Below are 13,366 nucleotides of genomic sequence, written 5' to 3'. Positions count from 1 at the left end.
AAAAGTCAACCCGGGGAACACGAACTGAGTAGTGAAAGGGCAGAGCAGCACAGACATCACACCAACAACGAAGAAGGCAAAGCACCAGTAAGGGCAGAAACAAGGGGCTGTTGGAAGCCAGGCGTGAAGCACGGAGTGGCAGCTGTGCGTGGGCTCTTGGGGCACCCCCTGGCAGGGGCGCTGACTTCCCTCGTCTCTAGCGTGAAAGAGCTTGCCAAGTGTCAGGAAGGTGAGTGACTGAGTGTGCTGGCAGAAGAGAAGTTTTGGGATAAGCAAAAGAGAGAAGGTGCTTATAAATGTTAAATAATACCAAATTAGGACTTGCCGTTTTGAGAATTCAAAACCCACAATCTGGATAAAACATGAAAATAAAAGAAAAAGCTGGGGATGTTAGTATATTTTATTCAGATTTGTGGGTTCTGTGAGTGGTAAAATAATTCATTGATCTATTACCTGTCTTATTGTAAAATCTAGAAATAAAGAGGATGATGAAAGTCTGCCATGAATCAAATGTGCCATCCACGGCACCGAATCCTTCCACGCACACAGAATACGATGGGGCAAAAAGTACCAGATGGCCTATGAATAGTTAGATGAAATTCTGGTGGGATCCAAATATTTCGGACTCCGGGCTTTACTTATACTTTGCACTTAGAAAAGTCTCTTCCAATTTACTAGAAAAAGGGTGTGCGGATGAAACAAGAAATTTCTCAACTACCCTGAGGCAGACCAGATAGAGGCCTACCTAAATCATGGACCATTTTCATCATCCTCTTGGAGTTCTAGAACAGTGTGGAAACCAGGAGAATAAGGTACCTGCTATGTGGACTGCTGACAGAGGGTCCAGGCTGTGAGAGACTACATTTGCCTCGTGGCTGTTTGCAATGAACAGGGGTAAAGAAAGAAGAATGTTCAGTCCAGGCAAATAAAGACAAGCTACTGAAAAAAAAAATAAACTAAAAGTGCGGCAAAGGAAAAATAAATCAAATGAAATGATCAGTACCCATGAATTCAGGAAACTGGCTTTTCTTTTATGGAAGAAATGAAACAAATTCAAATCTCTAGCATTGGTCACTGAGGAAACAGTGGGGGTTTGGAGTTCCCACTATAGTGGGTATATTTTCCCCCATTTTTCATGGTCTAAACACAGGTGACTACACCAGCCAAGGATTCACTTACAATAACTATGAAGGTCAATATGGCTTGGCACCCCATTATTTCTTAGTCTTCTAGAACACTGAAACAGTATTGAAATTCTCGGCAGATAAAAAATAACAATGGCAATATGAGATTTTTCTTTGTAGAATGCTGAGGACCCGACAAGTTAAATCAGGGCTAGAATTTGACTCAAAAAGCCAGTATTCCTTCACATTCTTAAACTAGGATCTATAGGAAACTAGTGAATGTAGTAAAAAACAATCCTAAATAAGATAATAACATTTATCAGCATAGAACTTAAGTGTTTATAACAAAAATAGTACAAACAAAATCAATACTTCTAAAAACTAAGGAAAATGGGATGTAATAAAAATGAATATAATCATAAAGCCGGACAAAAAAAGAACAAAACAAAAACAAGCTTCTAATTACACAGAGAAATCAAAGTATAGAGGGTAGCAGGGGCCAGATTCGTCTTTCCGTCCTCACAGAATGCCAGTGAGGCAGCCTCCCGAAGGTTCTATGGCTGAGGCCTCTTGAACTGTTGCCTCTGCGTGGGCAGCACAGTCGCCCAAAACTGTCAGAACCACCTTTAGGAGCTTCTTCGCTTGAGAGTTCAAAAGAACCTCCACTTGTCTCAGACATTCACGGGTCTCATGAGACGCTCTCAGTTTTGTCTGCTCCTGGCTGAGACGCCCCTTTACCTGGAACCTACGTTTTTAGGTGAACTCTGGTGCTAGGGGTTTGAAGGGAGGAGCCACCAAAGACACAAGGAAACACCATGCTGTCGATGGCCCTTGGAGCAAGAGAAATAATTTGTCTCCCTGTACCAACCACAGCTTGAGCCCTCCTTCTTTGGAAAAACAGAATGTTCTTTTCCATTCCTGAGTGCACATGGGGAGGGCATGCCGCAGGGCTGAGGAAACACCACGTGGCTGGGTTACTGTGTGACAACCCTCTTCTGTAGGGGGACTCCTGCTCTCCCCAGGGGGAGCCTATGGACCCTGAGGTAGGTATAGATAGTGTCGCGTCCCTGGGTTCCCTCCCTTGGGCCAACTGAGAAGGACCAGTGGAAAGTTACCGTTCTTTGTCTGTTTGGGGTGCTTCTTCCGGAAGTAGGACTCACAGATCCCGAAGTGTCTAGCTCATCAGCCGAAGACCAGGAAGACAAATCCTATGTAGGAAACAGATTCCTCCAATGACTCCATGTCCCAAGGCCATGATGGCTTGGTCATCCCCAAGGCATTTACCAGCCCCCCCCCCCCATCCTCTGTAAAATCAAACCATTCCTTGGGCAAAATCGAATCAGACAACTGTAAGAACAGAACCTAATTCTTCTAATGTATCAGGACTTTTCTGGTTGTAAATTTGTTCCTGCTGGGAAACACAGGTACAGTTTTGCTACTCCTAGGTCACTTACAGCTTTCTCGTTTCTTGATGACACAGGTGGGGATGAGTGGAAGGGAATGAGCAGAAGGGACTGGTTTTACACTCCAGGTCTCTCGGGCCAGGGACAGACCAATTCATTTGAGTTAGAAACAAAATATAGTCATCCAGGAGCCTGCTTTTGTAGTACGTCTGGTGCTACTGATTTTCAGAGGAGACTGGTCCTTTGCAGGCTTATGACGGGGTGGGGTGTTTGTGTGCTCAAAACAAGATTTCGCAACTGATTGTTTGAAGTCTCACCAAGCCCCTCTGTCTCTACAGACGCATTTCTCAAAACCAATAATATGGCCACGATGCAGTAGATTTAAGCAAAAAATCTAAAAATCTAGATTTAAAAATCTAGATTAAAAAAAAAAAATCTAAAAAGTAAATGAGCAGAAGACATTCTCTGTGAATGAATTGCCGTCTATGTCAGGAGATCTCATGCCTCCCAGTGTTTGAATACAAAACTCAGACGCCATGACTGGTTATGATCTATCACAGCCATGTGAATGAAAATGTGAAAACGTGTGAATTCGTAAATAAACAGGTAAAATACAATACCACAGTAGAGACGGTAAAGCGTTAGCGGTAACAATTGTAAGAGGTTTTTTTTTTGATGTAATAGAATCAAAAGCAGTGTCCTAGTATAAAATTTTATGAGTCCCTTTTTTGAATTTTCAGACAGGGCTTGTGAGAGCAGTGATTGAGAGCGGGCACTTTATTTTGACAAGTACTATATTCAAAGTACTTCTAAAAATGGATAAAGATGATGCTTCTTTGGTTTTCTCTAAGAGATGCCACACAATGATGTCTGCTTAGAGCTTACCTGCTGACTGCTTGACATGTCTAATAGCTTCTCCAGCTCCTTGATGTGACGACTGACCTCCTTCAAGAGAAGTTTGAGCCGATTTCCAATTACGTGGACTTTTTCTTTGGCTTCCAAACAGTCTGTGCCTTCAGCGTTCACCAGGAGTTGGCAAGACATGTCTTGCAGTGAGGCCACTCTGAGCTGGGATTCCAAGAGCTCATGCCTTATTTGCTACGTGCATGATAAGAAATGCTTTACTAACAACTTTTGATATTTGGGGAAAATTCCAAAAAGGCAGAATGACCTCAGTTTAATTTAGCGGGCAATTAAACCCGAATATCCGAATGCTGTGCTCACATAAGGAAGAATGAAGCAGCCTGTGGCATTTGGGAATTGGGGTCTGGGTTCTAACCCTGCCTCTGCCAAAAATAGTCCATAAGTCCCCTGAACCTTTCTGATCTCAAGTTTTGTCATTTCAGAAAATGATAATACTCTTTCCTGCCTGGTTCACAGTAAGTATATTAAAAGGTTCAAATTGGTGATTATACATGAAAGTGCTTAAAATATCAAGTACTTAGCAAAAGAAACATAAGATATTCTTTTATACAGAAAGAGAAAAATTAACATACAAATATAGCAAAACTCAGGTATGTCTAAGTATACGCTGATCTTTGTTCAACATTTTTTGAAGGCTATAGTAGTGATTCATTATTTATAACTACTATCTTAGGTCAAAAGTCAGTAAAAATGCCACTGCATAGCTATTCCCTCTTGCTTTCTAAGACCTTTATGGTACTGAATCAAAAGCTATCAATTCTGTTGGTTAGGTTAGTAAGCATTAAATGTTGAGAAATGACATTTTGAAAACACAGGAAGCTACAAAATGCAAATCATTTTCTCCTAATGGAACTCAAATATACTGCTTTATCTTCTATCAAATCTCCTAAGTACACTGTACATTATATTGTCTAAAGTTCTTTGTATAAGAATCTATGTCAAGATTCTGCAAATTTCCTTTTGAATTCAGTGCTAGAAAAAGTTTCTTTCTCCTTGAGAACTGGCATGTTTTCTTCGCCTCAGATAATGAAAATAACTTTTCACATTTTCCTTTTTGTCTTCATTTTCACAAAACATGATGACAAGGTTATTGTTAAATCTAAATTTCTTTTTTTTTTTTTTTAAAGATTCTATTTATTTATTTGAAAGAGTGTGAGTGAGAGAAGGAGCATGAGCAGGGGTAGAGGGAGACGCAGACTCCTCACTAAGAAGGAGCCCAAAGCGGGGCTCCATCCCAGGACCCTGGGGTCATGACCTGAGCTGAAGGCAGACACTTAACTGACTGAGCCACTCAGGTGACCCCACTTAATTTCTTCTTAGAAGTCCTAATGGTCTCTTTCTAAATAATAGTTTCAATGTCCATAAAAATAAAATTTAAGGGGCACCTGGGTGGCTCAGTGGGGTAAGCCGCTGCCTTCGGCTCAGGTCATGATCTCAGAGTCCTGGGATCAAGGCCCGCGTCGGGGTCTCTGCTGGGCGGGGAGCCTGCTTCCCTCTCTCTCTCTCTGCCACCCTCTCTGCCTACCTGTGATCTCTCTCTGTCAAATAAATAAATAAAATCTTAAAAAAAAAGAAAAAAATAAAATTTAAGCCACCCAATATACTCTTATTTTATGCAGAGATGTAACAAATACAGTTTAAATTAAAAATAAGTGTAATTGCCAAAGATCTGCTTTAGTAAAAACAACCTCATTAAGATGAAGAACACCTAAGATTTCTACAACTGAGCAATGGCTAAAGAACCAGATTCTAAAGCTGGTAGACGTTGTCTCCTATAAGCATGTTTGCCTCTCCCAGATCAGAAACTATAACAAATAAAAAAGAGGAAGTTAGAGAGCCGTATGCAAAATGTAAAAAAAAAAAAAATACACACACACACACACACATATTGTCACCCACATTCTTTTTCTGTGCATGAAATGGAGACTGCTGTGATGAGTCAGGCTACCAGAGCTCACAGTCTTACCAAGAGCTGCCTGTGATGGTCTTGAAGTGTGTCTGCATCCAGGTTAGAATCAATAGGGACAATTTCATTTTTCCTTCTGTCGATGTTCTCCAGCATAAGAAGCAAACCATGACTCATTTCATGGAAATCCTATGGAGAAAAAAAAATGGAGTATAAAGTCATCTTGAATAATATTTTTTTCTTTCCCTTGCAGCTTCAATTTCTAGTCTTTACAGTTGGTGCCCCTGGTGAAAAAATGTTGCATTTAAGGTCTGAGGCACAACTCCTTTCTGAGAAAGGCACCATTGCTGTGGCAATGATCTGAGTTCACATTTCTCACCAAGAGCATCTAGTTCGCTGTTTGAGGGGGAATTTGGACATAAGGGAACACTGGCATCGGGTACTTAATTTCTAGGGTTACCATTCAGTTTGGAAGGAAACAACTCCGCTCCTGGCTCTTCCCCTCTATTCAAGCCTTCCCATGTGGCAAGGCCTTAATCTGGCTCCCCATGCCCTTCATCCATCCATTTGTTCATTCATTTATTCAACACGTAGTCACTGAAAATCTCTTAAGCACAGGACAGGGAGGGGGCCCACGGTGAAACAAGAGCCTGTGTGCCTGCTTTTAGGGTATTCCTGGGGCACATGCGGACCCGGGAAGCAGGTCTGCACTGTGTTCAGATGCCCTCCACACCCGCTTCGGACCTACAGGGCCCTGCATGATCCGGTCGCTAAGCATCTCCCTGATCTTTCTGATCACTCCCTCCTCTCTGACGACATTCTGATCCCACTGGCCCCTTTTCCGACCTTAAAGACACTAAGCCCTTCCTGTTTATGGGACATCCCATTGGCTCTGTCTGGCAAAATCCCTCCAGCGTTGGCTCCAAGATTCCTAGAAGTTCCCTGACCTCTATCCCAAAGTGGCTTTTCTCATCTTATCATCAACACTTGCAAGCATTTTGGTTAAGCAATTACTTGTATTTTTTTTAAAATGTATTTATTTGTGTGTGTGTGTGTGTGTGTGTGTGTGTGAAAGAGACAGAGAGAGAGAGCATAAGCAGGGGGAGCAGCAGGAAGAGGGAGAAGCAGGCTCCCCCCTGAGGAAGGAGCCTGACTTGATCCCAGAACCCTGGGATCATAGCCTGAGCCAAAGACAGACGCCTAACCAACTGAGCCACCCAGGCGTCCCAGCAATACTTGCATTTTACTGTTTGTCTTCCCCAACAGAAGTAGAGGCTGTGTTGTATCCTGACTGCTCCATCAGAGAGTAGGCACTCATCAAATAATTATGGTAAAATGGATGAGCCAGTATTTGTAATGCTCACTTTTGTGTTCAGGAGATGTTCTGCCAACATGCTAAGTATCAGTTGAATGAATGAATGAATGAATGAATGAATGGGTTGGGGCTGAGATAAACTTGTGGGACTAGTTCAGTTAGCTGGATACAAGACAGGGTCCAGCTGCTCGAACTCCTGTTCCGATGTACAGATTCTCCACTATAATGAGTACTCTGGGCACGAAGTTATCTTGTTCACATCCTGGCACTGGGGAATGATGGCATCCCTTGAAGTGACCTTGGATAAATCAAGTCCCAGACTCAGCTACCCTGGAAATGTGTTGACTCCCACGAACCTGACACTGCATCAGCGCGTCCTGGAGAAGGCCCCGCCACTCCTCCAGCAGCGAGCACACCCGGTCCCAGCGCCCGTTCATCTGGCACAAGCGGTCTTGCAGATCCTGGCTCTTCTCACTGCCGGTCTGGGTGAACTCAGAGCTGCACAGGTTGATGGAGAGGATGATGGCTTTGCGGTGGTCCACGGCTTTCTGGAGCTCCTACAAAGAGAAAGGAGAACCACGAAAGAAAGGAAATAACAATAAAAACATTTAGAGCACGGTTGAAGATCATAGGGAATGCTTCACCCAAATTAAAAGATCCACTCATTAAAACTGGCCTTAACTGAACGGCTAGATAAGAGACAGTGTTGCACACCACCGAGGGCCACACTTTAGGTAAAGGAAATGGATTAGACGTACACTGGGCAACTTGAGTGGCCTTTAAAATATGGTGTAGAGTGAAAGAGTCAGAAACAGAACAGTATATGCAATATAACAGCATTTATGTGATTTAAAAGGCACACGCACACACACAAATCCACATTTTTCATGCATATATGAATGAATACTCATTCGGTATTTAAGAAGGCTTGCCATGGGCTTCAGGAATGGAAATTTAAGTACTCATTTATAGGGGGGAAAGGATAAATAAACACAATTAAGAGGAACTTCGCAGGAAGCGCTGATGACCCTGTGCAATGAACTAAGGAGCTGATGAACTCAACTCACAGAATGGGAGTCCAACAGCGATAAAACCACACACACCCAGATCTGGCTCGAAGAGTTCTGGGCAAGAGGAAATGTTCTGGCCTAAGAATCTCATCACTAGACCAATGGGACTCCAAGTTGTGTGCAGAAGAATGAAATGGGAAACTTGAAAGTAGGCAGGTTCCCAGGCCTCCGCCTCCAGCTGTTTGGACTTGACAGGCACAGAAGTTAGTGGCCCAGAAGGGGAGAGTCCTGCTGGTGTCCCAGGCCACATTCCTGTGATGGCTGAGAGAATGGATGGGTATTTCAACAGCTAACCAATTCAGTTTGGTTTCACAAGAAACTAGACAACTGATTTTTGCACGATGCCTTTCCCAGAAATCTAGAACTATCCCAAGAACTTGCGTAGCACATGATTACACATTAATGATTCAGTATCTGGGTATTGTTGAAACATCCCTAGATTAGTTTCAGGTCGGTGATCCTGCAAACCACATCTTCCCATGTTACATTTTCTTCTAAGTTCTCAACGTTGCTGTTATGTTGCCAGCTTGTCTTAATTTTTTACTTTCCAGAAGATTCTTAAAATGCCGTAATATAGATTTGACCACAGAGATATTGTAAGATCAAGGTATATTGTGGAAAGATACTTGGTTATTCCACAGACTTATCCTCAGGAAACAGACAAGAAGGACTGGGAAGGCCTGGGGAGGGGGGCTGCTGCTTATCACAGAGGCTGACGATCAAGGTCTCATTTCCCCACTCTAATCTCACGTAGGTCTCACACTCTGGCCGACATTCGTTTTATCAGCTTTTTAAGGAGTCTGTCATCATACACACACTGCCTTACATTTTCCCAGAGAGGAACTAAAATAATTTAAGTACTCTAGAGAGAACCGTATTTTATAATCCAGATAATATAAATCACATCTCCCATCTGATGCTTCGACCAGAAATCGATGGGGCTAGTGCAGAGGCTAGTTCTATAAGAAGAAATCAGAGCCACAGTGGGGAAGACTCCTTTCTCTGGAAATTTAAAACAAGCCACCAAAACATCACTCCAAAATAAATGACACACATGAAACCTGAGAGACACAAAAGCAGCACACTTGACCCTTGAGCCTGGAGAGCCTAGGTAGTTCCATTCTGAGGAAGAGTGTATCTCGAGGTTCTCCAAACGAAAAGAGAAGACCGAAGGAGCTATTAAAAACAAACTGGGCTCTCAGTCCAGAGTATGCTTCCCAAAGTCTCCGCATAGTAATGCACTTCAAGAACTGTGCTAAGGAGGAGAGTTAAGACCCGGAGATGGAGCTTAAGGACATGATGCTGTGTGGACGGACAGCCATCCAGGTCAAACTCAAGTGCCCATGCCAGGTGCTCTAGCCCTGATCACTCCACAGTTTTGTTTTGCTGTATTCATTACACTGAAAATTGCTTCTGTGACTGTTATAATCGATTTCAGATGTTCTGCTACCTCCAGAGTGTCCCACAATTTTACTACGTCTCCACAAAGTCACAAAGATGCAGTCTTGGAGAGGAAACCTCTCCAGCTCTAGATACGGACTTGCAGGAACCTGGTCATTTCTGCATTTCCTTTAAAAGAAGCTAACCAGGTCCCAGAAGTTCCTGGGTGTTTCATGAACTTTTACGATTAGTCATTCCTAAAGAACCAAGTCATGAAATCATACGTGATTGTTTATTTACGTGGGGGTTGGTTCTACGACATGGTCCATTTTTTGCCCTTCCCAGCTTGCTCTGTAAGGACTGGTTTGCGACAGTTGCGGGAGAGGAGGGCATTTGTGTCTGTCTCTGTCCACAGCTTCCCTGTGGCTGGGTGACAACAGATCAGCTACAGCAAGTGGTTTCATGGGAGTAGGCAGTGCACGTCACACTGAGGGCAGCTACCTTGAGCTTTTTGATTTGGAGCTCGATAGCCTGGATGTCGGTGCTGAGCTCCAGGCGCCGCAGCTGCTCCAGCTCCTGCTCCGCCTCCCCCAGCCACGTCCAGACGCTGTGCAGGTCCGCCTGGAACTGCTGCCACTTCTGGAGACTCTGTTTCATTCTCAGCTCCTTGCTCAGGGCCTGGGCCTGGATGAGCTCCCACCGGTCGATCACACCTGGCGGGACCCGACACACACACAGGTTAGTGAGCTGCAGTTCTCTGCACAGGATGTCTGAGAAATGCCTTAAACATACATGGGTAGCGACTGATAAGTAACAACAAAAAGAAAAGTCATCTGAGCGCCTGGGAGGCTCAGCTGTTAAGCGGCTGTCTTCTGCTCAGCTCATGATCCCAAGGTCCTGGGATCCAGCCCTGCATCGGGCTCTCTGCTCAGCGGGGAGCCTGCTTCTCTCACTCCCACTCACCTAGCTCGCGTTCCCTCTCTTGCTGTGTCTCTGTCAAATAAATTAAAAAAAAAAAATCTCTAAAAAAAACCTAATTCTTTTCCTTTTTTTATAGTGTTCCATGATTCACTGTGTATAAGACCCAGTTCTCCATGCACTACGCACCCTTGTTAATGCCCATCCCTGAGCCAGCCCATCCACGGACTCCCCGCCCCTCTGAAACCCTCGGTTTGTTTCCTGGAGTCCACAGTCTCTCATGGTTCGTCTCCCCCTCTGATATCCCCCCTTCGTTGTTCGCTTCCTTCTCCGAATGTCCTCCATGCCACTCCTTACGTTCCACGTGTAAGTGAAACCACATGATAACTGTCTTTCTCTGCTTGACTTTCTTTTTTTAAGATTTAATTTATTTATTTGATAGACAGAGATCACAAGTAGGCAGAAAGGCAGGCAGAGAGAGAGGTGGGGAAGCAGGCTTCCTGCTGAGCAGGGAGCCCGATGTGGGGCTGGATCCCAGGACCCTGAGATCATGACCTGAGCCGAAGGCAGAGGCATAACCCACTGAGGCACCCAGGCGCCCCTCTGCTTGACTTATTTCATCTAACATAAGCCCCTCCAGTTCCATCTATGTCCATCCAAATGGTGGGCATTCATCCTTTCTGATGGCTGAGTAATATTCCATTGTGTATATGCACCACATCTTCTTCATCCATTCATCTGTTGAAGGGCACCTCCGCTCGTCCACAGTTTGGCTATTGCAGCCATTGCTGCTATGAACACTGGGGTACAGATGGCCCTCCTTTTCAGGCATCTGTATTCTTTGGGGTAAACACCCAGTAGTGCAATTGCTGGGTCACAGAGTATCTCTGTTTTTAACTTTTTGAGGGACCTCCACACTGTTTCCCAAAGTGGCTGCCTCAGCTTGCCTTCCCACCAACACCTTACCCCAGTTAGAACAGCAAAAATTGACAAGGCAAGACATAACAAATGTTGGAGAAGATGTGAGGAAAAGTAATTCTAACGGGCACGTCTGTTGCTGTCAGCTGTAAGAACAAAACAAAACAAAACAAAACAGCATAATGGCTGTGTTTATCCTACCTGCATTTTTAATGATAATGGGGTAGAAAAACAACTACATAGGATTTGATCCCATAAAGACCTGTATGAAATAATAAGCAGGAATGTGCCTGAAGATAATATTCAGTTGGTTAACAGAACTCAGAAAGCACACAAATAAAATGCCAGACGAGGGGAGTCTGGGTGGCTCAGTCAGTTAAACGCTGACTCTTGATTTCAGCTCAGGTCATGATCTCAGGGTTCTGAGATCGAGATCCGTCTCGGGCTCTGCGCTCAGTGTGCAGTCCGCTTGGGATTCTCTCTTCCTCTTCCTCTCCCCCTTCCCCCACCCACGCTCTCTCTCTTCCTCAATAAAGCTTTAAAAATAAAATAAAATAAAATAAAATGCCAGACAAGAGATGTTTCAGAGAATGCATTAAAATAAATGGGTCGCAGAAGAGAACACGGTGGTGCTGCCCCCCACCCCTTCTGCCAGGAGATCAATGGAACATGGAGAGAAGCTCTCAGGGGAGACTCGTGTAAAGTGAGATGCGCCACACAGGGTCACACAGGGGCAGCAAGGTATTTCAGGATCTTCTACTTCCCTCTTTCCTGGACTGAGCTCCACTCACTCACCAGCCGTTTGGGTTTCCGTAGTATTCAGGTTAACGAAGCCGGGGAAATTCTGTTCTTCCTCCTTCAGTTGGTGTTCTAGTCTCCTCATGGAGTCGATACTGCCGCTGCACTCACTCAGCAGCTTCATCTGTAGAGACACAGAAAACGGGCCCCCCGCTCAGAATTCTCAGATTTTCATAAGGGCAAGAGCTTCTGGGGGGAAATATCTTTCTAGTTCCTTAAAAAGGACAGTGGCTGTGTTCTACTGCTCTGTGGGGAAAAAATCTGCTAAAAACAAAACAAAACAAAAAAATCAAGTTCAAAATGAAATAAGATGAGATTGGGAGAGAGACAAACTGTAAGAGACTCTTAATCTCTGGAAACAAACTGAGGGTTGGGGGGGGGTTAGGGAGAGGGTGGTTGGGTTACGGACACTGGGGAGGGTCTGTGCTGTGGTGAGTGCTGTGTAATGTGTAAGCCTGATGATTCACAGACCTGTACCCCTGGGACAAATAATACATTACATGTTAATTTAAAAAAATATGTTTCTGCAACATAGGTCACATTCATACACACGCAGGGCCATGCCTTGAAGATACACATCACATAATAGGTTTTGCATGAGAATCTCTCAAAATTTCTTTTACGTCTCTGAGACAAAACAGACTAAAAAGCAATCTGGGATTTAAAACTCAGAGCCTTCAGCTGGCAATATAATATATAATTCTTGGCAAGTTGCTTCTTCTTCCCTAAATTGAAATGTGGGAACAATAATATCACCACAAATCCCAAAGGAACATTTTTTTGCATTAAATAATTAAAATACTTAGAAGCAGAAAGTACTATTAAAGCCAGCTATTTCACAAGAAAATTTAAGAGAAGTTTAATAGGTGTTAAGGGAATAAATTCTAACATCAAAGGAAAATCTTCCAAGTTTAGTATCATGTACAGCATTCAAAGAACTCCTGCTCTACTAACCATAAAGTTCTGTGTCAAAGCCTTTAACAAATCACACTGCTATGAAATTTGACTATATTTGACTGAGACTGAGTATAATCTCAGTGATGTCAGCATGGTCACCATGAAACTTTACCATATATTTTTTCAATGGTTCAAATATTTCTATGTCTGTATGTATTTATTTATTTTAAATTTTATTTTATTTTTTCAGTGTTCCAAGATTCATTGTTTATGCCCCACCAAATTACTAGAGCTCATGCAGCAATTCAGTTATGTGGTAGGATCCAAAATCGGTGCACAGAAATCAGTTGTTTCCTTAGACACTACCAATAAAACTACAGAAAGGGAAATTAGAGAATTGATACCATTTACTATAGCACCAAGAACCATAGATACCTGGGAATAAACCTAACCAAAGAGGTAAAGGATCTGTGCTCGAGGAACTACAGAACACTCATGACAGAAATTGAAGAAGACACAAAAAGATGGAAAAACATTCCATGCTCATGGATCGGAAGAACAAACGTTGTTAAAATGCCTAGAGCCATCTATACTTTCAATGCCATCCTGATCAAAATTCCACTGGCATTTTTCAAATTACTGGAACAAACAATCCTAAAATTTGTATGGAACCAGAAAAGACCCCGAATTGCTAAGGAAATGTTGAAAAAGAA

At 43.3% G+C, this 13,366-nt stretch overlaps 1 protein-coding gene across 19 annotated transcripts in view; it reads right to left on the bottom strand.

Moving 5' to 3' along the window:
- SYNE1 (spectrin repeat containing nuclear envelope protein 1) overlaps positions 1–13,366 on the bottom strand; it is a 464,420-nt gene that overhangs the window by 7,880 nt on the left and 443,174 nt on the right. For 17 of the 19 annotated variants that reach the window (XM_013056743.2, XM_013056751.2, XM_013056755.2 and 14 more), the window contains 7 exons: positions 11,754–11,880; positions 9,624–9,835; positions 7,029–7,229; positions 5,418–5,546; positions 3,413–3,625; positions 2,240–2,332; positions 817–875 (listed from right to left, as the gene is read on the bottom strand). In XM_013056743.2, the coding sequence (XP_012912197.1) occupies positions 817–875; positions 2,240–2,332; positions 3,413–3,625; positions 5,418–5,546; positions 7,029–7,229; positions 9,624–9,835; positions 11,754–11,880 (1,034 nt within the window). The remainder of the gene's footprint in view (positions 1–816; positions 876–2,239; positions 2,333–3,412; positions 3,626–5,417; positions 5,547–7,028; positions 7,230–9,623; positions 9,836–11,753; positions 11,881–13,366) is intronic. The other 2 variants (XM_013056757.2, XM_013056758.2) reach the window with 1 other exon arrangement.

This window comes from Mustela putorius, unplaced genomic scaffold (genome assembly GCF_011764305.1).
Source record: "Mustela putorius furo isolate JIRA1106 unplaced genomic scaffold, ASM1176430v1.1 tig00000450_pilon_pilon_pilon, whole genome shotgun sequence".
Lineage (NCBI taxonomy): Eukaryota > Metazoa > Chordata > Mammalia > Carnivora > Mustelidae > Mustela > Mustela putorius.
Note: the sequence above shows the minus strand (reverse complement) of the source record. Positions and strands in the feature narration are given on the sequence as shown.